Source organism: Rousettus aegyptiacus, unplaced genomic scaffold, assembly GCF_014176215.1.
Source record: "Rousettus aegyptiacus isolate mRouAeg1 unplaced genomic scaffold, mRouAeg1.p scaffold_m13_p_4, whole genome shotgun sequence".
NCBI classification, from domain to species: domain Eukaryota; kingdom Metazoa; phylum Chordata; class Mammalia; order Chiroptera; family Pteropodidae; genus Rousettus; species Rousettus aegyptiacus.
Window position 1 is genome coordinate 2,053,255 of NW_023416307.1, and position 22,019 is coordinate 2,075,273.

Below are 22,019 nucleotides of genomic sequence, written 5' to 3' on the forward strand. Positions count from 1 at the left end.
ACTTATGATGAAATAATGAACTAGGAAGTCTGACTAGGAAATATTTTAATTAATGTTGAAATCTGTGGTCATCACTGTGTTTATGTGGCTAAAATTATTTTACCAAGTACTTTACTATTTCATATCTTCTGTAGATTGTTCCATGCTAAAAATCCAGGCATTTTGGAGTTTGTCTCTTCTGCGTTTAATATATCTTGTGAAACAATATTTTTTAAAAATAAAGTTTGACTTTTTGGGGGAATATTTGACTCTTCATTAAGTTCCATAAAGGATTGAGGTTTTATTTTGATCGTATTCAACTTAGAAAATTATTATTTCGATTTGGTACAACAGAAGACTCTGAAGCTCAGTGTTTTCAGATGGTAGCTGATGCACTGGTAAACCCCGAGGATTTTGCATCATGTATTTTATTCCTTTCAGATCCGATGGTAGGTCTAGAAACAGCAGGAGAGCTTCCTACAAAGAATATCAGAAATCTTAGGATATTTTTCTTTTGAAAAATTTGTAATTTGGAAAAGCTGTTAAAGTCTAGAAGTAGGGGTCATTGTCTTGCTAAGAGAGGAAAAACATGACAGGTTATGTAGAAATAAATGCTAATTTAGAATGTATCCGTGTTTAGTATTGCAGTCAGCATTAATAGCGTTTTCCAAGTAACCCTCACTTTACTTGGGTGGTTGGTGGGTGACTTTGCTACAGGTATTCAGCATACTGTTATGATTTGTGAGTGCATAGTTAATGAAAGTAGGCTTTTGGAATACCTCATCTGCTTACAAGCAGGGGCTTAGTTCATAAAGATATATAATGATGTCTTACAGGTTGCAGGTGGCATTCATACAGTGATTTAATGATGCCATTAAAGGCACTGTCTCTTTCTGCTTGGGCAGCCTTTACATTCTGGCTTTTTTCTCCCAATCTTAGTTTTACAGTTGCTAGATGGCTCTTGCAGTGATATCCTAGAAATGGTGGGAGGGAAGGTTTCTTTATTCCTAGGACTCTTATTGGAGAGGTGAATTTTTCCAAAGACATTTCAAGGAGATATTTTCTCAGTTTCATTGGCCAGAACTAGCGCACATGACCTAATTATGAAGGAGTCTGGAAAGTTAGGTTCAGCCAAAGTGGGTGGGTAATGGCTGTTGGGTGAGCAGTCATTTCCTGCTCTGTCTGGGAAGCCAAAACTGGTCTATATTTCTGAATTAAAATAAATTTAAGTGCTTTTAAATGCAGGCTCTCCATGCTAACACTGGGACATTTCTCTGAGTGTTAAGTTCTTTTGTGTAACCGAGTGTTAAAGTTCTCTTATTTCTATAGGAATGTTTATCCTGTCATCGACTACTAAACATTCTCTTCTTTATGTAAAGCTTAGGAAAGAGGCCAAGAACATCCATTTCATCAGAAACTAAGAGGAATTATTTAAGCAAGGAAGACACCACATTTTGTATTTGTATAAGTGCTTTCTCATTTCTTTTCATTGTTGTATTTTTTATTGTATAGGAATTGGGATATATGATAATTACATGTTCCCCATTAAAAGATTCCTAGGTGTAGTTTAACATACTGTGAGGGAAAGCTAAAGGCTAGATAGGCACATATTAAGATATTAAATATTCTATATCCTAATTAGATTACAGCATCCCAGACTTTACCGAAAAAGTTACTTTGTCCCATAACTTTATAGTTAGGATATCTAGAGCCTACTACTGCTTTCTGTAACTGCTACCCTGGGCTTGAAGAACTCATGCTGTCCTCAGTGTTTGGCAGTAGTGATAGTAATCAAGTGATACTAGGATTGTGGCTGATAAACTCTCAAGGCCGAATATGCCTACAAACAACAAGATGGTAGAGAGAGTTGTTGTTGGATTCTTGTAGGGACTTAGTTCTGGCCTGACTCCTGGGAATCTTGTATAATGGCTTACTCATTGGAGTTGATGATAGAAACAGTTCTAACATTCATGTCTAGGAGTTCAAAACATCGAAGAAACATTATATCGATTTGATCAATATGCCATTAATTTTGAATAATATAGAACCATTATCTATTGATTATTTTTGTTGCCTGTATTGGGACTAGAACCACATTATTTTCCAGATGCACTTTGTTTCGTATAAAATTAAGATAATCCCCTCCCCTCCATCTTTGATACTATTGTTAGAATCCTCAGAAATGCAAGGAATCTGTAATTTTCTTTATGGGAATTACAACTGCTGCATGAAATTCCTGTTCCTGTTATATCTGGACTTTGCCCAAATATGCCTATGTCGAAGCCTCCATTGTTTTAATGATTAGTTTTATCGCTTGTTCAGCCCATGCATTTAGTGTAATCTGCATGTTTGTAAATTTCTCCTTCCAGATCATTTAAGAGGGAAAGTAAGATCCTGTCTAGCATTGGGAAGCAACCTGTTTAAAATGTTCTTTCCATACCTTTTCTATCTAAAGGAGTTCCTTTTATCCATACCTCTTATATCCAATTTCCAGTCTCTATTTCCACATAGGCTTGGTTATGTAACTTCAAAACTTAAAAGTCAATTGTAACTCAATAAGTTCTATATCCACCTAAATAGTGGAAGTCTCAAAGAAAACTATTAGAGAAATAATTTTCCCCTTACAGAAGCCATTTTGCCATCACCCAAGGCCAAGTATTTAAACCTTTTGCATAGGCATATTGTTTAGGTCAATCAGTGCAATTAGTTTAGTGGGAGTTTTTGTTTTCACATTTGCATTAGGGAGGAGTTCTTCTTAGATATGATTTTCTTGATTCCTGTCAGAATTATCTTCTATTTCCTCTTATCTCCCTTTCCCCTTCTGTCATGAGCTAATTATCTGCAGTAGTTTTTGGATTTTTAGACGGACGCTTTTAAGCACACAGTGCTAATTAGTAGGACACACTTTTTGAGGTCTGGCTGAGCTTTGATCTTTCTAGTTATGCCTTGGAATATCTGTCAGGGTGGAACATGTAAGCCAGGTTGAAATGTCGAAGAAATTATTTTCTGTCACTGGGGCTTATGAACAGGAATGTGATATTTCCTCCAGGTTTATTTTATGTTTGAATTCACCTTCTCACCACATCACCCAAACCCCCTCCCATCTGGCAAACATCAGCTTGTTCTTTGCATCAGTGAGTCTTCGTTTAATATGAAGTCCAATTTATTAATTTTTTCTTTCGTGGATTGTGCTTTTGGTGTCGTAATTAGAAATATTTGCCCAACCTGAAGTCATAAAGATTTTCTCCAATTTTTTTTTATTATAAGTTTTATGGTTTCATATTATACATTTAAACCTATGATCTGTTGAGATAATTTTTGTTTATGGTGTGACATATGAGTCAAAGTTATTTATTTTTGGCAAGTGGGTATCTAATTATTTCAGCACCTTTCATTGAAAAGATTATCTTTTCTCCTTTGAACCTTTGTCAAAAATCAGTGGTCCTTATATAACAGGCCCTAAAGTCAGGTATTGTTAGCTCTTAACTTTGTTTTTTTTTTTTTCAAAGCTGCTTTGGCTTTTCTGGGCCATTTTCATTTGCATATGAATTTGAGATTGAAATTGTCAGTTTCCATAAAAAAAAAGCCTTTTGGGATTTTGATTGGGGTGACTTTGAATCTATACATCAATTTACTGTTTCTTTAGATCTTTAATTTTTCTCTCAATAATGTTTTGTAATTTTCATTGTACACATTTTTCACGTGGTTTGTCAGACTTTAATATTTAGTATTTAATGTTTAGTATTTAATATTTTTGATGCTATTATAAACAGTGTTTTTCAAACTTGCTCTCCAATCAGGTCTTGTCCAATAAGCATGTGGCTCCTGATCATCTGTTGCAAATCTGCCAGCGCATTGGTCCCATGTTGGATAAAGAAATTCCACCCAGTATTTCAAGAGTCACTTCTTTACTTGGTGCAGGAAGGCAGTCTTTGCTACGTACAGCAAAAGGTACCTTAATTTGAAGAAGTGTTCTGCTTTGTATTACTAGCTTAATAATTATAATTGTGAAGTAATGTAAGCATTGTGGAAGAAAGGTGATATGTAACTATAAACTATGCTGTGGACTATAAAATTCTTTGCATTTAGCGTAGACATTGAATTTTATTACATAAGTGTTTAATGGGTCCTTCTGCATTTAAAAATGATAAAGGTATAGATGTTAAGCTAAAAAGCTTGAATTTATTCTGAGATGTGTTTGAGGTTTTATCAATGTGAGTTCTTAATTTTCCACTTTGTAGCTCACTTATAACTTCATTGAATGTAATTGTATGTGTCTAATAAACTCTTTAAATGCTAGAAGTACTTCATTTGATATTTAGATTCTTGAAAGCCCTTTGTTATAAGAGGAAAGTGATTTTCTAAATTTGGTAGCAGTTTGAAAACAAGCACTCAATATGTACAATTGCATGGTTCTTTTTTTACCAGTTTAATTTTTTTTTGCTAAGTTATGTGGTAGCAAACTGTTGGAATTGCTGTTCTTTTTCTGTTAGCTTGGTATAAATCACTTAGATTATATGTATGTGATATGATCTATGTATGCAAGCAACATGGCTTAACTGCTAATGGGCAAGAATGTTGGCTCTTTTGATCCTGAGCATACATTGAGTTCATCCCCGTGATTTTAAAGATCTATTGCTGACGCAATGCTGCCTCTTAGATGTACCACCGGTATCAAGGTCGACCGAGAAAGAGCCCTCCCTCGTGGTTCCATGCCCGACTGGTTTGTCAGCAATGGTTGTTCCTTAGTGCTCTATGGCCATGCCACACTGGCTCGAATCAGGAAACTGTCCATATTCTTCCTTCTTCTATGTCCCTGTTCACTTGTAATTACTCTGTTTTAGGTTGTTATATAGTGGTTGCCTGGGTAGCCTGTTTTCCTCTGTTTACTTGTGTCAAGTTCAATGTCGTTTTGTGATGGGCACTGCTTTAGAACTGGCAGACCTTAGAAGAGACTTCATTCAGCAAGCTGTTCTAGGGTAGGGACCATATTTCTCTGTTTTGTATTAGTGCCGTGGGAGGATGCCTGGTAACTGCTCTTTGATCATGATCGTAGTAATGAATCCATTCATGTAAAACGTAACCTGCCTGTTAGTTTGGGGCACCCGAGGCTCAGTAGAGGTTTAGTACCATGCCTCCCTTCCCTTCCTCTTCCAGTTGTGACGAAGCTCATTTCTAGCACAGCGTGATCTGTGTGTTCTGCTGCTCTCCCCTCTAGAGGGAGCAGATGCTTTTCCTTAGTACACTTGCTAGTAGGTCATAGAGGGAAGGGACTTTGGAATCAGTGTTCAGTCTCACAGATCCTATATATGTGCTCTTGTGAAGGATTATCCGTGACCCTTCCACAAGAGGAGAGCTGTTTAATTTTCTCACTACTTCCTAAGGAGATTAAAGTCATGGTAATATTGGCCAAAATTAATTTTAAAACTCAGTAACATTTAAATGGTTACTTAAGTCAAGGATTTTCATATAAATCAAAGAAATTTAAATTTTCCTTACAAAAATTTCCATTTTTGGAAAGTTGCATCAGTTGTGATTAAGACTTTTTATCATTAATATTTTACGGCATTATTCCGCATTGGAAAATAAAAATATTGAATGGGACTTGAAGTTAAAAGACCTAGTTTTGTGCTCCATCGTGACTGATCATTTGCAGTGGACCTCTTTGAAGGTCCTGGAACCTTTGAGCCTCAGTTACCTCACTTAATAAATTGGCAATCAATACCTACCTCACAGGGTTGTTGTGAGGACTCAATGAGATAATGTACATGGAAAGCACTTTGTAAATTGTAAAGTGCTACACAATGTTAGTTGTCGTTGTTGTATCTGAGATGTCTTAATTTTTTTTCCTTCAGAAATAGTCTAATAAACCTCTAGGGCTTTTCTGTTAAAGTATATTAGTTGGTAAAACTTTAAATAAACAGTTTATTAAAATATACGTAAGTATTCTATAAAATCTTTCTTGGGGTTAACTTTTCAAGATTTTATGTGTATCTAAAATTCATTTTAAAGACTGCAGGCACACAGTTTGGAAGGGCTCTGCCTTTGCTGCTCTTCATAGAGGAAGACCTCCTGAAATGCCAGTGAATTATGGTTCCCCACCAAATCTTGGTAAGTGAGGTTGGCCATTCAGATGCCGAAATCATTCTTTTAATTTCTTGACCAACTTCGTAGCTGCTATATCAAAATTTGAAAGGAAATACTGGTAGTAGTGATGTTTCAGTAGTAACAAGTATCAATTTTCAAACTTGTTTTCCTAAAATAATTTCTAGAAGTAATAAAGATTAATGAAAAAAAATTTAAATTATAACCAGAAGTCTGTACCAGTGATTATGGTAGAACGCAACTGGGAAGAAACTTGTGTCCTTAGCATTTCTTGAACTTAGATTTTGTTTTGGAGTTTTTCTTAGTTTTTTACATATTGGCTTCCCCTTAACCATTTTCGTTGTTTTTATTTCCTAGTGGAGATACATCGAGGAAAACAACTCACAGGGTGTTCCACTTTTAGCACAGCATTTCCAGGAACTATGTATCAGCATATAAAAATGCACAGAAGGATTCTTGGACATCTATCTGCTGTTTACTGTGTAGCATTTGATAGGACAGGACATAGAATCTTTACAGTGAGTTAACATTTTTAAACTCAATTTGTTATCTGGAGCACTTTAGTTCTTCTGAATCTTCTAGGAAATCTTATAAAACACATAGATTCTGTATTTCCCATTCTCAGGGATTCTGGCTCCCGCATGTCTGGTGTGGGGCTCATAAATCTGCATTTGTATTTGGTGTCCCAAGTGATTCACATGCAGATAGTCCGGCCTCTGTCGTGTTTGTGAGTCATTGGTTTAGAGCGGTGGTTCTTGGGTGTGATCATCAAGGATGCTTGAAAGTGTGTCTGCCAAGTATTTCTTCAGCCCATTTAGAACTACTGAATTAAGTCAATTGCTACTGTGTGTATTAACCAGAATCAACCCCCCACCTCCCCCAAATATCCAAGTCTCTATAGGTGATTCATAGTCACATCGATTATTCACTGATCCAGGGAAATTGAGTGATTACTTGAACACTGAAATGTTACTTTATAATTATTATAAAACTATATATAAATAATTGGAATTTAATTTGCCTTTTTAATGTGTTAAGGGAAAATTAAGAGGGGCAGAAAGTTTAGATATCATTTCACAGTTGTGAGATTCAGAGTAGATCCTCAGATACTTGCAGAACGGATGGATGCCAGCGGCTACTATCAATTTAAGACACTGTTCTTTGGTTATTTAATAGGGTGTGAGTCCAGTTACGCCTTCCTTAGTCGTTTTTGGGATTGCCACCTACTCTTGTTTCTCAGCCTATGAAATGTAGAGATATCTGTCTGAACACTCATCAAATTATTTAGCTTGATGTGAGCTAAACTGACATTTAACTATCGTTAAGTAAAATAGGTGAGCCAGGAACTTTAGTTGGACTTACTGCTTAGCAGAGAATAGAGGGCAGATAGTGTTTATAATGTGGTGTGATTAATAGGAATGAAATTTCATAGTATCTTTATGTAGACATTCTTTGATTTGAAGGAAGAAACTTATTCCATAAGAGTTCTGACCATGAGTCAGAATCTACAGAGTATTCTACAGTCGGAAAGAGAGGAGGAGTTACAGATACCTGATTTGAGTGACATGTAAATGGTGGTATTTTAGGTGATGTAAAAGATTTCTGTGTTAACATTTATTTTTGGGTGTATTTTTTCTTAGGGTTCAGATGATTGTTTGGTGAAGATTTGGTCAACACACAATGGCCGCCTGTTATCCACACTAAGAGGTCATTCTGCAGAAATTTCAGATATGGCAGTAAACTATGAGAATACAATGATTGCTGCTGGGAGCTGTGATAAAATAATTCGAGTGTGGTGCTTAAGGACTTGTGCCCCGGTAGCTGTGCTCCAGGGACACACGGGGTCCATTACATCTTTACAGGTAGATGTTCATGTGCGCGTTTGTGCATTATCTCCTTTTCCTTTAAAACTCGTCTCTCTTTGGAGATGAGAGATAGTAAGATGCTTAATCATTACATGATTTATTTTAAATTTAGTAATAAAGAAAAATATATACTTAATTGTACTTCCATGAATCTTGAAAAGGTGATGTAATAAATATGTAATGTAGGTAGAGCTTTATATGAAGGCTTAACGGTGACTTACTGATTCCTTTAGGTTTATAGTTGAAGTGAATGAGTCAGTTACAAACTGGCGATAGGTTAATGATTTTTCTACTATATTACTTGTAGATTTTGATAAACTGATTAAATTTTCAGGAATACATTTAAACTCCGTTTCGGTCCATATTCTGGAACATATCTGCTTAGGTTTAAATAGTCATTTTCAACATTAATCTAGAGTTACCAAAGCTGCTGGCGCGCACCCACCTGCCGGGGCCAGGGGGAGGTTGACCAGGTTGGTTTTGATGAGGTTATCTAAGTTTGAACATTTGAACTCTCCATTTTGTATACTTGAGAAGGAGCTTAGAAGGTACTTCTATGAAGAAGTCACAGGTTCAAGTCCTACCTACCTTACAAAGTATATAACCTTGGGAAAAATCATAAAACAGATCATAAACTGTACTCTCTGAGATGTTGTAATAATCAAAAGCATGTAATCATCTGAAAAAACACCAATAGCAATTTTTTTTCTCTTTTCCGCTAGTGGTAGTCCTGGTCTTCCTTTGCTACGCTCCTTTGTCCTGAATGTCTTGTGGGTCAGCAGATTGTGTTGCTTCTTCCTGGCTTTCCTCCCCGTTCTGAGGGAAGGAAAGGTTAAGGTTAAGCTTCTTGGAGTACTTGGATTGAGTAGATTGATGCTCGGCTTTTATCTGTATGTTTCCTTTCAGTCGGTGTTATATACTACTGCCAGACAAGTCTTTGGGTTGCCGTCAGTGTTTTATTTGAGAACTACAGTTACCTCATAATTTGCCGTTTATTAGGCCCAGATTCTCTACCCATTTAACCCATTTCCCCACCACTTCCGGAAATGAACACTTCAGTCATCTGGGTCTTTCCATTGCTATCGCATACTGTATTTCCTGTGACGTTTGTATTTTTGTTCACATTATTTCTTCGCCTAGTATATTTTTCTTGTTTTCTTTGTATTTTCCTCTGCATCTTTTAAGCCTTCTTGGACATCTCTGGACCAGATTGATCTTCATTTCTCCAGCCTGTTTGTACAGCACAGTTGCTATTTTATTAAATACAAATGTTAGTCCTGTTCTGAAGTTAGAACATAATTCTTGTATTTTCTTATAATACTTTCATGGTTTTGTTTTTTTAAATGTTTAAATCATGATCCACTTGGAATTGATCCTGATGCACAACCTGAAGAACCGCTCCCCACCCTCCCCCCAATTACTGCACACTGGGCCCTTTACCATTTATGCAGTGATTCACTGTTTCCCCAGCTGATCTGAGAGTCCATTTTGGAGTTTGTATTTTTTCCGTTGGTGGTTCTGTCAGTGTACCTAGTGTGCCCCAGAGTCTTGATGATCGAGGCTTGGTGATATGCTTTCATATTGATAGGCTTAGATCTTTATGTAAAAGTTTTGCTGCCTATTATAGTTTATTAGTTTTGGGAATAATCTGACTGAGATTACATTACATGTATAAATTAACTTAGAGATAGACTTTTCTTATAGGTTGCCATCTTTTCACTACAGTACTACCACGTATATTTTGGATTTCTTGTGTGTCACAGTGTCAGTTGAAGTTAACTTTGAAAATCTGTTTAAATTACTTTAGTACAAGCTCAGAAAACTGACTTGTATGTGTTATTGCTTTTTAGTTTAGTCCAATGGCCAAAGGCTCTCAGAGATACATGGTCTCTACTGGTGCTGATGGGACAGTTTGTTTTTGGCAGTGGGAGTTGGAATCCCTGAAATTCAGGTAAGTGACTTTTATTGTGTAATAAGTTGTCTTTTTTAATGTTAAGACAGTCTAATGAAGTCTGATTATAAAGAGAAATTATGGATTAGAGTTACCTTTTTACTTTTGAACTTAATTTTTATTATATACAGTATATGTGCTATTGACTACTTACTATTTATAGTTTTTGCTATTTAGATAGTTGGATATGTAAAAGGAGCATAGCTATTCTATCCTGGCACATTTTTGTGGGAAAAAAAAAAGATAGTTTGTATGTGAAACATTTTGAAAAAATGTTAAAAATGTGTAATTAGATACATAGTCAGAAATTTGGGCAGGATCATTTGAGAGTCAGAAGACCTGGATTATAGACCTGTGCTGCCCACTTCGGTACGCACTGGTCACATGTGACCGTTGGACACTTTAGATGTGGCTGATGCAGTTGAAGAACTGAATTAATTTAAGTTTAAAAACTGTTACTTGGTTCAATTTTTATGAAACTTAAGCATATTTCCAACAACTTGAGTATGTGAATTTAGTTTTTCAAGTTATAAAATTTGAATATTTGATGAAAACTTTGTTCAAATTGAGATGTGTTAGAACCGCCTAATACACACAAAGATTTCAAAGACTTAATATGAAAGAATCTAAAGTTTTCATTAAAATTTTGTTAATATTGATGTGTTTTGGATATATTGGGTTAAATGAAATAAAACTAATTTTGTCTCTTTTTACTTTTAATGTGGCTACTAAATTTAAAGTTAGTTACACATGTGGCTTGCATTCCGTTCTTGCTGGAGAGTGCTATATCCTGGCAGGTTTATACTCTATCTGCAGCCTCAGTGCCATGGTGGGTTCCTTCAGCTCTGAGGTTTAGTCACCTCAGTTACAAAATGGACATTAGTGGGCCTGCTGTTTCTGTGTGGTAGGGTCAGTGTGAGGACAGAGATTAGGCCATTTTCTAAAATCCATCCAGCTACAATAGCATTTGTGGAAATAGTTGGCATACTCTGAGGCACTATAGAAATTAAATTATAATATTTGAATATGCTTGTTAAAGCATTTTAAGCCATGTTAATGTGTAAAACTACTAACGTATTTTAAAACATCCTCTTTTAAAGTCCACGTCCCTTGAAGTTCACTGAGAAGCCTCGACCAGGTGTTCAAATGCTTTGTTCTTCTTTTAGTGTTGGTAAGGTAACTTTGGTACTTTTTTTCTTAGTTTTATTTTAGCATTTATTGAGTGACCACATTATTACCAAGAATGTTTATCAGAGAGATGGTAAATGGCTTATGTTTATTTCGTTAGGTTAATCTATGATGCTCCTTTAATTAGCCTTTTTCTTGTCTTTCACTCCTCCATTTTGCCTGTCTAGTTTCTAATAGCAATCAGTCAATGACGTAAGAGGTAGCTGGCAAAAAGGAGGGTTGAGATGTCCACATGAGCGATTCCTGTGTCATGTCCCTGGGTGTGTGATATACCAAAATTGTCATTTTCTTTTAATAAGCTAAACTGTATTTTTTTTGGGAGTTTTAAATTTGTTTTCTACTCATCTTGGTGGAATTAGTGCCCATTTTCTCTTCTCGTACGGTGAACTCGCGTGCTAACCTTTCTTTTTAGGAGAGTTCAAAGACTTTTCCCCTATAAAAATTTGAAAGCTTCAACATGTGACCTTTATGTTCCATGGCTAGGTTTAGGTGTGTCAAGCTGTGTAGGAAACAGAGCCCCTTTTGTCGAGTGTTTTTAGAGCAGCAACACTTAGTCATTGCCACAACTAGAAAAGCAGAGGGAGACAGTGAACATTAACAGATTGAATCAACAATTTCAGATTAAAGCCCCGTGTTGAGTTTTTCAGCACCAGCTGGGTATCCTACAATTCAGCTCAGTTATAATACTATCTAGAGAATAGTATGAGATGTCAGAGGTTAAGGGCCCTCCATGATTCTCCCTCCCTCCATGCCAAACTTCACACCGGGTTGTCACCTGTGCTTCTGATCGCCTGGCTGTAGATTGGAGGTTCCCACAAACTCCTCCTTGGCTTTGGCTAGTTTTGCTGGAGCAGCCCACAGAACTTAAACATTTTACTTACTAGATTTCCGGCTTATTATAAAAGTGTATAACTTAGGAACAGCCAGATGGAAGAGATGCGTAGGATAAAGTGCGTGGGAAGGGGCACAGTCGCGGTATGCTACTCTCCCCTCATCCCCGTGTGTTCACCAGCCTGAAGCTCTCTGAATCCCATTCGTTCGGGTTTTTATTAAGGATTCTTTACACAGGCATGACTGATAAAACAGTCGCTACAGTGATTGACTCCGCTCCTTCCCACCTGCCTCCCCAGAGGTTTGGCTGAAAGCTCCAGTTCTCTCATCACATGGTCGGGTCCCCTGCAGTCAGGGCCCCCGTGACTTTTGCTGTTTTCCCAAAGTCACCTTGTTAGCATAGACTAGTGTGGCTGAAATGTGTTTGTTATGGATATCAGGACACCTTTATCGCTCTTACCACTTAGGAAATGCCAAAGCTTTCAGAAGGAGCTCTGTGCCATACATGGGAACAAAGAGCAAATATATACATCTTATTATAAACCCTGCATTATATTAATTTTAAAATGTCTTTTGCAATAAGAAATTTTGCTTAATGTAATATAGAAATTTGGTTTGTTCAGATATTTTGTTACAAATTGGATTTTTAAACCTTAACTTTTCTTATTACAGGTGGTATGTTTTTAGCTACAGGTAGTACTGATCATGTAATCAGAATGTATTTTTTGGGTTTTGAAGCACCTGAAAAAATTGCAGAACTTGAAAGCCACAATGTAAGTATTCATGTTCTACAATTCTGTAGGTTAATTTTAATAATATTCTTGTTGATATGTAGTCAAATATTGCTAACAGGAGAAATTGCAAGATTTTGACAACTTGAATAGAACCTTGGCAGTGCTGGTATTTTGCAGTAGTTTTTTCAGCTTTAAGTCCAAAATCTTGATTATGACAGTTGATTTGGGTGGGCTAGGTTCAAGTGGGCCTGTTTAGTTTTAACTGAGCTCACGAAATCAGAATGCCATTTTATTAATGCGTAGTGAGATATATAACTCAATATTCTGAAATACTGGTCAGTGGTAAGGTCATCTTTTCTCCTAAATGAAGTTTTGTGAGGTTGTTTGATAAACAGGTTTGAATCACTTTAAAAGACAAATTTTTTTGCATAATCCTAAAACATACATATTCAACCTCGTATTCAACTGTTTAAACTTTTAATCACTTTACACATATTTCAGTTTTTATACAGATGTTTTACTGCATATATCTATCTTTGAGACAAGAGCTGAGCCTTAGTAATCGTGTTATATTCATGGTTAGGTTCTTTGCACTTAAATGTACAATACGTGGAGCCAGAGGAGAGAAAGAGCAATTAGGGGGAATGTTTTATAAACCATATAAATATCTAAGCAATGTACTGTATACGTGAAACTAATAAAATAAAAAAAAAAGGTACAGTGCATGTTTGAGTGCTGGGACTAAGCAGCACAGACTATGTGGATGATGATGTTGGTGTTTATTTTTTTCCTGCTTTAGGATAAAGTTGATAGCATCCAATTTTGTAACAACGGTGACCGGTAAGGAAGTGTGTTTGTATTTTCGTATGTGTGTTTAGGCATATATACTATGCTCATATGTCACTTTGTATATTGCAGGTATTTATTAGTAAATATGTTAATTGAATGAAAAGTGTCTGGGATGGGGGAAACACACGAAGTAGAATAGTTTCTTTTGTCTCCTATTACCAAATATAGTTCTCCTTTAGCTCACATTGGTTATATTTATGATTTAGAGGAAAATTAGGTGTAAAGGCAATGAAATTCTTAGGTTTGAGTAGTTAAAATCTTTCTCATCAGCCATTGTGACATAGATTGCAGTGAAATTATCACTTAAATTATATCCCTTTTTTGTGGTCCCCATTGTCTTTCAGGTCCCTTTCCTCAACTACTATTTTTAACAGTTTACTTTGTTAAAAGATTATTTTTACATAGAGTCCAGCATGAATTAATTTGAGTTTAGAATTAAGATGCTTATAATGGAGCTTTTGCTCTAATTTTCCCATACGTCTTTAATCGTTTTATTTTTTCCCCCACTCCAGGCACTGTTGTTTTCTAAAAACTCAATCTTTTCCACTAGCTGTTGATTTTGAAATGTGCTTTATTTCATAGGGCCAGGCAAATTATAGCAAACCTGATTTTTTCCATTCATATATACTCTAAAGCTCTCTTTTGAATGAACACCTATAGATTTACCTGCGGTCAACATAGCTATATTAAAAATTTTCTTGCTTGTGATTTTGACTGTAGCTGTTGCTGAGAATAAGATCTTTTGTGAATATTTTAAGGTTCTTAAGTGGTAGCAGAGATGGAACAGCCCGGATTTGGAGATTTGAGCAGTTAGAATGGAGAAGCATTTTATTGGATATGGCTACGAGAATCTCAGGGTAAGTGAGATAGTTTTTGTTGTAAGCACTTGGTCTTGCTCTCTCTACCTGGTTGCTTGATTGCTTTTGTTCAGGTGATTGGCACAACCAGGAAGTGCTGTGACGAAAGTGAATAGCTGCCTCCTACATAATCAGTAGATACTTAAATCTCATATATCCGAAAGAATTTATCCTTAACATTTATGTAGGAAGGAACCATACATATGTTCTGCTGTGGCTCACAGCATTGACTTCCTCTTAGGTGTTGCATTTAAAACCACCTATGATTTAACAAAATTATGAAAATAACGAGGTATGTAAAGTGCAGCAATTTTACTTTTTCTATAGATAGGAGTTTTAGCATTTAAAAAAAATCGCTGCTAGCCAAGACTGGTGACCACAGTAAGCAGACTGCTCTATTGTTGAGATTAGTCATGCACCAGTGGGAGTGCTTTCGTGCATGCTAAAATTTTGGCTTGTAAAACGGCTTTTAAGGCAAGTTTGTCTTATTGTCTTCCTCTTCTAACACTTGAAAGTTTTGAACATTTTTTTGAGAATCATTGAGATTAGTTTAGCACTTCCCAAGATATAAATAATACAGATTTGAAATACATCGCATATTTTTTTTGGTTTGTAAACTTTGGGAGGTGGTACAGGTGGTAGAAAATACATGTTTTGGAATCAGACCTTTGCTAAAATACAACTTATACTATTTATAGCTACGTATTTTTGAGAGCATCATTTAATATTGATCTCTTTCATCTAGGAAATGAGACAGACTGCTTTAAGTATCATTAGGCATTTTAAATGCTATGACGAGGACTTCCGGCATACTGCCTGGCCTAGAGTTGGCGTAGCAGTGTGCTTTTGTCCCAGTGCAGACATTGTTGCTTTAGTTATACTGTAATATAAATCAAGAACTATGAATTTTACTTTAGGGTTTATTTCCAAAGTTTATACTTTTTCATAGTAGTTTTTCTGAGAAATGTTTTACATTTTGTCTTTTGGAAATCCTCCTGGTTTATTTTCAATAATTGTAGAAGAAATTAATTCATTTTCTCTGCTGTGGGTCTAACAGTTCTGTTGGGTTTCAGAATAAATTTGATCTTAATATTTTTGTGGAATGATCTCTGACAGGAAATGGAAAGAATACTTAATGGAAATCTGATAATCTTTGTTCACAAACAGCTCTTTATCACTATTTAAAAATATACGTGGGTACTCAAAAGCATTTTAGTGTGAAAGTGAATACTATCGCTCCTTGATTAATTGAAGTGATGAAGGGGAGTGGGAGTGAAGATAATTCGAAATCATATTCACCTCTGAGTAATGGCTTTATTAGGAAAAGAGGAACATCTGTGTGAACACTGGAATAAGAATGTTAAAGACGAGACTGGCAGTTGCTTAGTTTTCTTGCTGCCATACTGTGCATGGAGAGAACTTTCCCTGTAATTCTCTTCATGGTGGAAATATCATTTCCTCATTTAAAGTTTTACCTCTTTCAAATTCGAAAAGCAGAATCTTCTGTATGTAAGAATTGATGGATATGTTTATTTTAGTGTGCTAATCTCTGCCGATCTACTTGATGAACTGTAACATGTCCGTTGGTAGATTCAAGGTTATTACCAGGGAATACCTTTTTGAATCTTACTCTTCATTACATTTCCCCCCTTAAGTTACACTTTTCCCCTTATCTGTATAGTTAGAATTATTCTCTTGTCTGTGTTTCATTGTGCTTACATAGAGAGCTGTTACATAGTACTCATTCCATATTCTTATAGCTGTTTTTTTAATTAAAATGTTTTTTTTATTACACCTTTATAATTTCTTAGAATGTTTTATATAATTTCAAAAGTAACTAGGCTTTTCTCTACCCTCCCACTATTTATCGCTGCTGCTGTATTCTACAGAGAAACTTTGCATACCACTTTCATAATGGCTGCAGTGCACTGTGGACTTGTATCCAAGACCATTCTTGCCAGGGGACCAGTGGGAACAGTCCGTAGGGAAGTAAAGTGAAGAGATGAATATAGCCTGTGAGCAGTACAGTTCAGCAGATGAGCGTCTGTGTGTCAGTCACTTTTCTAGCCATTGGAGATATGAAGATAAATTACCTTCTTTTTGTCATCCTAAAATTTCTTATTTCTGAAGAGAGAAACAGTTGAAAGTATTACTGATGGGGCTTGGGTTCAGGAGAAGATGGTAATAGGAAAGAGGTAGAGAGAAAAACTGCTTTCATGAGTAGTAGTGGTGTCCTCAAGTCTGCCTTTATTCAGTCTCTGGACCGAGTCTGAATCACGGCCTCCCTCTCTGGGTTTGGCTGTAATTTGTTTATGGATAACCTGTAATGGGTAAGATATAATAAACTATAGAGTCGATGAGGTGTGCACATGAACTGGATTACTTTATGTTTGTGTAGACAAGGGATTGCATCCACTGTTTCATAACCTACCACTCAAGTGAATTTACACAATGTATATTTTTTTCTTAGGGACTTATCTTCCGAAGAGGAAAGATTTATGAAACCCAAAGTAACAATGATAGCTTGGAATCAGAATGATAGCATTGTTGTAACAGCCGTGAATGATCATGTCCTCAAAGTGTGGAATTCTTATACTGGACAACTGCTTCATAACTTATTGGTAAGTAGTTTATATATAATATAATAAATCAAGATTTTTTTTTGAACTATAATTTTATTTTTGAAGCTACAAAACAAACATTTTTTTATATTGTCAAATAGAAATTTGTACATATACTGATATACATTACTGTCATTAATACATTTTTTAAAGTCCTTATACGCTATGTCAATACGGGTTTTTAATTTTAAACTTAGAACTTGCAAACCCTCCTTAACTATATGACTTTGTTGAATAAAGGGACATGCTGATGAAGTATTTGTTTTGGAGACACATCCCTTTGATTCCAGAATTATGTTATCTGCAGGACATGATGGCAGCATATTTATATGGGATATTACAAAAGGCACCAAGATGAAACATTATTTTAATATGGTAAGTAATGGGTATCTTCATGCATGCTTGCGTTTATTTCAAGTATGGATTATATAGGTTAGCCAGAAACAGATCTGCATATATTGGCAGTTTATATTTCTAGGAATCAGGGTACTTAAAGCCTAATAAAATACTTGACACACACACAATTCCCTGTTTAACTGATGCACACAAGGGAAAGGTTTTCAGAAGTTACCTATTTAGCTTTGTGTATATGTATGAATGTGCTCCTATTTATTTAAATTGGCAAAATTATGGTTATTTTATAGAACTTTTTGCTTAAATTTATTTAAATATTTGATAACAAAAATACAAAATAATATTCAGTAAAGTCATCTAGGGAATCAAACATCATTGGGTTTTTCCAGCCTTTTTTCTTTTTTGCACATGTCTATTCTAGAACCAAAATAGGAGTCTATTGCATATTTTTAGAATTTCTCATACATAACCACCGTATAGTTACCCAGATCAATTTAATATTCATGAAGTAGTAGCTGATACAGGTTTATATTCAAATTTAGCTAGTAGTCCTAATAATGTTACATTTTTCCCCTTGGACCAGGATCTGATTAATCATGCATTATATTAAGTGGTTATATATTTCTAGTTTTCTTTAATTTTCAATAATCCTTTCACCTTTTTTTCTATTTCTTGCCCTTTAACTTTTTTGACGAGTATGGGCAAGTAATGTTACAGAATATTTGTTTTTTTCTGATGTTTCTTGATGACTCAATTCTGTTATTTTTTAATGGAATGAAACAAATGATAATGTGTCCTCCATGCATTAATTATATTAGGAGGCACACAGTGTTTATTTGTCTTGCTATTGGTGGTAATAATTTTAAGTATTTGGTTAAGGTGGCATCTGCCAGGTTTCCCTACTATCAAAGAGTTGTTTTTCTTCTTTGTAATTCTGAAACTAATTTTACCAGGTGCTATTTTGAGACTATGTCACTATCTTGTTCGTCATTCAACTCTTATTTACAAATATTAACATCCATTGAAGATTTTCTGATGACATTATTTTTTCTATATTTATTGGTATTCTTGCACATAGTTTTGTAGTCTATTTTATATAAAGAATGCTCTTCAAAGCCTTAAATATTTTTTAAGAATTTGCAAATATACTTTGGCTGTAAGTTCAGCCTTTCTCAGAAAAATGTTACTTATATCATTAATTTATTATTGTTGAGTAAGTGGTGTCTAAAATGTGCACAGCAATAACACTTAATATCCTTGTATAGGGGTATTTATGTAGAGCCCTGATTATCCTTGGGATAAATTCTGAGGGAATTATTGTGTCAAAGGGTTTGAATATTGTTAAGGCTTTTAATATAATGCGTTTTATAAAATTATTCTCCAGTTTACATGGCATTTTAGGTCAAAGCATAATTAATTTGGGAGACAGTATGGTCATAGCCTGTGGGTGAGAGGTAGTTAGACTTTTGGGGAAGGCCATCTTATTCCACGTGTTCCATGTTTTTGTTGTTTCTTTAACCTTAGAGTTTTTATTTCAATATGCTTATTCTGGACAGTTTCTTCATAAACAGTTTAAAAATGGCAGTATTTTACTTAATAATGTTAAATGCATTAAAACAACTCAAATAGCATGGCTGAATTGCAAATGCGTATTTAGGTATTTTTGAAAGTTGCATCTTTAAGATATGTTCAAATTATTGGAAAAAGAACAGCCTTCAAATTTTCTCTGGTCTTAAAATTCAAAGGTACATTTATCTTCTTAACCTTTAAAACTCAAACTCATTGTATCTTGCATTTAACTTATTAAAACAGAAAACTGGGTTTAAGCAGAATATATCAGATAAACAACCTCTAAGCCAAAGAATAACCTAAAAGAGTCTCAGGTTGGCAACCAGGATCTTACTTTCAAACACCTCAAATTGGCCTTGTAGACCAATTCTTCTTGTTTTACTGCTCAGCAGAGAGGTTAATTCTCTGATGCCAGACAGATTACACAGTGCTGTAAGTTACGAACAATAGTATTTCATTAGACGCATAGTAAACGTCAGTGTGACATTGAATTGTTCTCCAGACACAGTTGCAGGTTGAATTTTGTCAGGAATCATTGTGTAGGACTTTTCAAACCACAGGTAAACATCCAAGTCTGGCTTGCCCTTAGATAGATGGATTTGCCCACTTGGAAAAACTTCCTTTACAGCTGGGACCCACAGCAGAGCTTTTGGTCCAGTTGGGTCCACGTGTATGACAGGAGAGTAACTGCCACTGTCTTCACCTTGTCAGCCTGGGCTCTTGCTCCTGCCTGCCCCCTGCCTCTGCTTTACTTGCACTGGGGGTCCTAGGCTTGGGGTATGAAGTGGCGCCAAAGCTCAGGTCAGAGGTCAGGCTGTGGCGGAGGTGGCTTGTCTAAAGGACTATGTGGGTGAATTTGTGTTCCTATGTTTTAACAAAGAATTGGAGGGAAAATATTTACACATTTTTTTGCTTATGGCATGAGAGGATACCAATATGTATGTATTATTAATTATCTTATTCGGCAGTGCCATAAATATCCAAGTAACCAATTTTTTTCATGTTTGTTTATTGGCACCCATTCATGTGCAGTATGGCGGTAGTCAAGTGTTGCTTTTCAAGCAGGTATTTGGGCATGTGTATGAGTTTTGGCAGTTACTGGGTGGATGATTCATTTTTCCAGTACTGATCAAACTTGTCCTAAAGTTTAGTTATTGAAAAGTTAGAGGCTCAGACAACAAATATGCATAGTTCTACGCTATCGAGTTAATGATAGCTCAACTATAAATTCATAATGCAATAAACTAATACATTTACAATTAAAAAGAATATAAAACAGTTAAAAGTAATCTAATTAAGGCATTATTCATGATGGATTTAGAATATCCTGAAATTCGAGGCATTTTTAAATAAGATAGTTGCAGGTGCAAGTATTTGCAAAGGCACCTTCAAAACTTAGCAGCATTAAAATTTTGCATGGCTGTCATCTTAGCAGAAAGTTGAAACTCCAGAAAAGTATTAAATTTAGTCATGAATACCATGCTTTGTTGTTTTTTAATCATTTTCCTTGTAGATTATTAGTTAATAGCTATTTGTTATGTATTAAAAGAAAAGTTTATGAAAATGCTTGTCATTCACTTGTCACAAATAAAGACTTCACTTTGGATTGGTTTATGATCATTTGATCATTTTGAGAACTAATTCTTAGAAGATCTTTCAAGCTTTCTTTTAGACTAGTGGTATCTAAAAAATATTTTCTGAAAATAAAAATTAACACGCTGAATGCAGAGTTTGTCTTTAAAATTTTTTTTTGGAAGTGATACATTGTCGCAGGCTGTTGGGGTGAAAACATTTGATATAGCAAAAGCACTTGAATAGACTTGGTCATAACTATTCCTCTGTTTTCTAGATTGAAGGACAAGGACACGGAGCTGTATTTGACTGTAAATTTTCTCAGGATGGACAGCATTTTGCCTGTACAGATTCTCATGGGCACCTTCTGATATTTGGTTTTGGATGCAGCAAGCCATATGAAAAGGTCATTTTAATATTTTCTTAATAGCATGTAAAATAAGTTGTTATGAAGGATATTTTGAAACGAGGTTAGATATGTTGATCTGATTGCCTTTTTTTTATATGGTTGTAATTAACTTCTTAATATTTGTTTTGTTTAACATACATAAACCTCAAAATGTCAATTTGTAAACTTCCTTTTTCTAGATTCCTGATCAGATGTTCTTCCATACTGACTATCGACCTCTGATTAGAGATTCTAATAATTATGTCTTAGATGAGCAAACTCAGCAGGCTCCTCACCTTATGCCTCCACCATTCTTGGTAGATGTAGATGGAAATCCTCATCCAACCAAGTTTCAGAGATTGGTACCAGGCCGAGAAAATTCTGCAGATGAACATTTGGTTCCACAGCTCGGCTATGTGGCAACAAGTAAGTGCAAATCTTTAAAAAAACAAAACAAAATTTTATTTGAAAAATGAATAAAGGATACGAAGAACTTTTGCACTTTCAGATTTACCAGTTGTTAACACTTTACAATGTTTATTTTATCATTTATCTCTAGATACTTATTGTTGGGAACGATTTGAAGCTTAGGTTCTAGAGCTCATGTTCATTTCCCTTTAATATGTATTTTCTAAGAACAAAGATACTCTTTTACATAATCATAAACAATTATCAAAGTTAGGACATTTAACCCTCATAATACTGTTATCAAATCTGTAGTCTAATCAGATTTTGTTTGTTATTCTGATAATGCCCATGGTGGCTTTTTTTGTTCTCCCCTGCCGTAGATTTCAGTTTGGGGACTGCGCATTAAACTTCATTCTCACTGATTAAGTGCTGGTTCTGCATTTTTGACACAGTCCAGCATGACGGACGTCGCAGCCTTCCTGCATGCGGCATCGCAGAGGGTGCTTGTGATTGTGTTGTGTCTGGTTGTTGATAGTGTTGTCTTTGAGTACTCAGTTAAGGACCTGTCTGCCGAGTTTCTCCACTGTGAAGTTATTTTACTCTTTGTAATTTGTAGGACGATATGATTTAAATAACCTGTTCCTTATCAAACTTTACCCTCAAGTTTTAGGATTCACTGATGATTTTTTGCCCAAATCAGTTTTTATGATGAAGATTGCAAAATGGTTGTTTCTAGAACGTGCATTTT

The 22,019-nt window shown here is 35.4% G+C and overlaps 1 protein-coding gene across 2 annotated transcripts in view; it reads left to right on the forward strand.

The window, feature by feature from the left end:
- BRWD1 (bromodomain and WD repeat domain containing 1) overlaps positions 1-22,019 on the forward strand; it is a 99,929-nt gene that overhangs the window by 9,171 nt on the left and 68,739 nt on the right. For both annotated transcript variants that reach the window (XM_036219882.1, XM_016121721.2), the window contains exons 5-17: positions 3,780-3,930; positions 5,992-6,090; positions 6,442-6,602; positions 7,725-7,946; positions 9,800-9,900; positions 11,001-11,071; positions 12,592-12,692; positions 13,453-13,493; positions 14,261-14,359; positions 16,830-16,980; positions 17,221-17,355; positions 20,753-20,881; positions 21,064-21,289. In XM_036219882.1, coding sequence (XP_036075775.1) covers positions 3,780-3,930; positions 5,992-6,090; positions 6,442-6,602; positions 7,725-7,946; positions 9,800-9,900; positions 11,001-11,071; positions 12,592-12,692; positions 13,453-13,493; positions 14,261-14,359; positions 16,830-16,980; positions 17,221-17,355; positions 20,753-20,881; positions 21,064-21,289 — 1,687 coding nt within the window. The remainder of the gene's footprint in view (positions 1-3,779; positions 3,931-5,991; positions 6,091-6,441; positions 6,603-7,724; positions 7,947-9,799; positions 9,901-11,000; positions 11,072-12,591; positions 12,693-13,452; positions 13,494-14,260; positions 14,360-16,829; positions 16,981-17,220; positions 17,356-20,752; positions 20,882-21,063; positions 21,290-22,019) is intronic.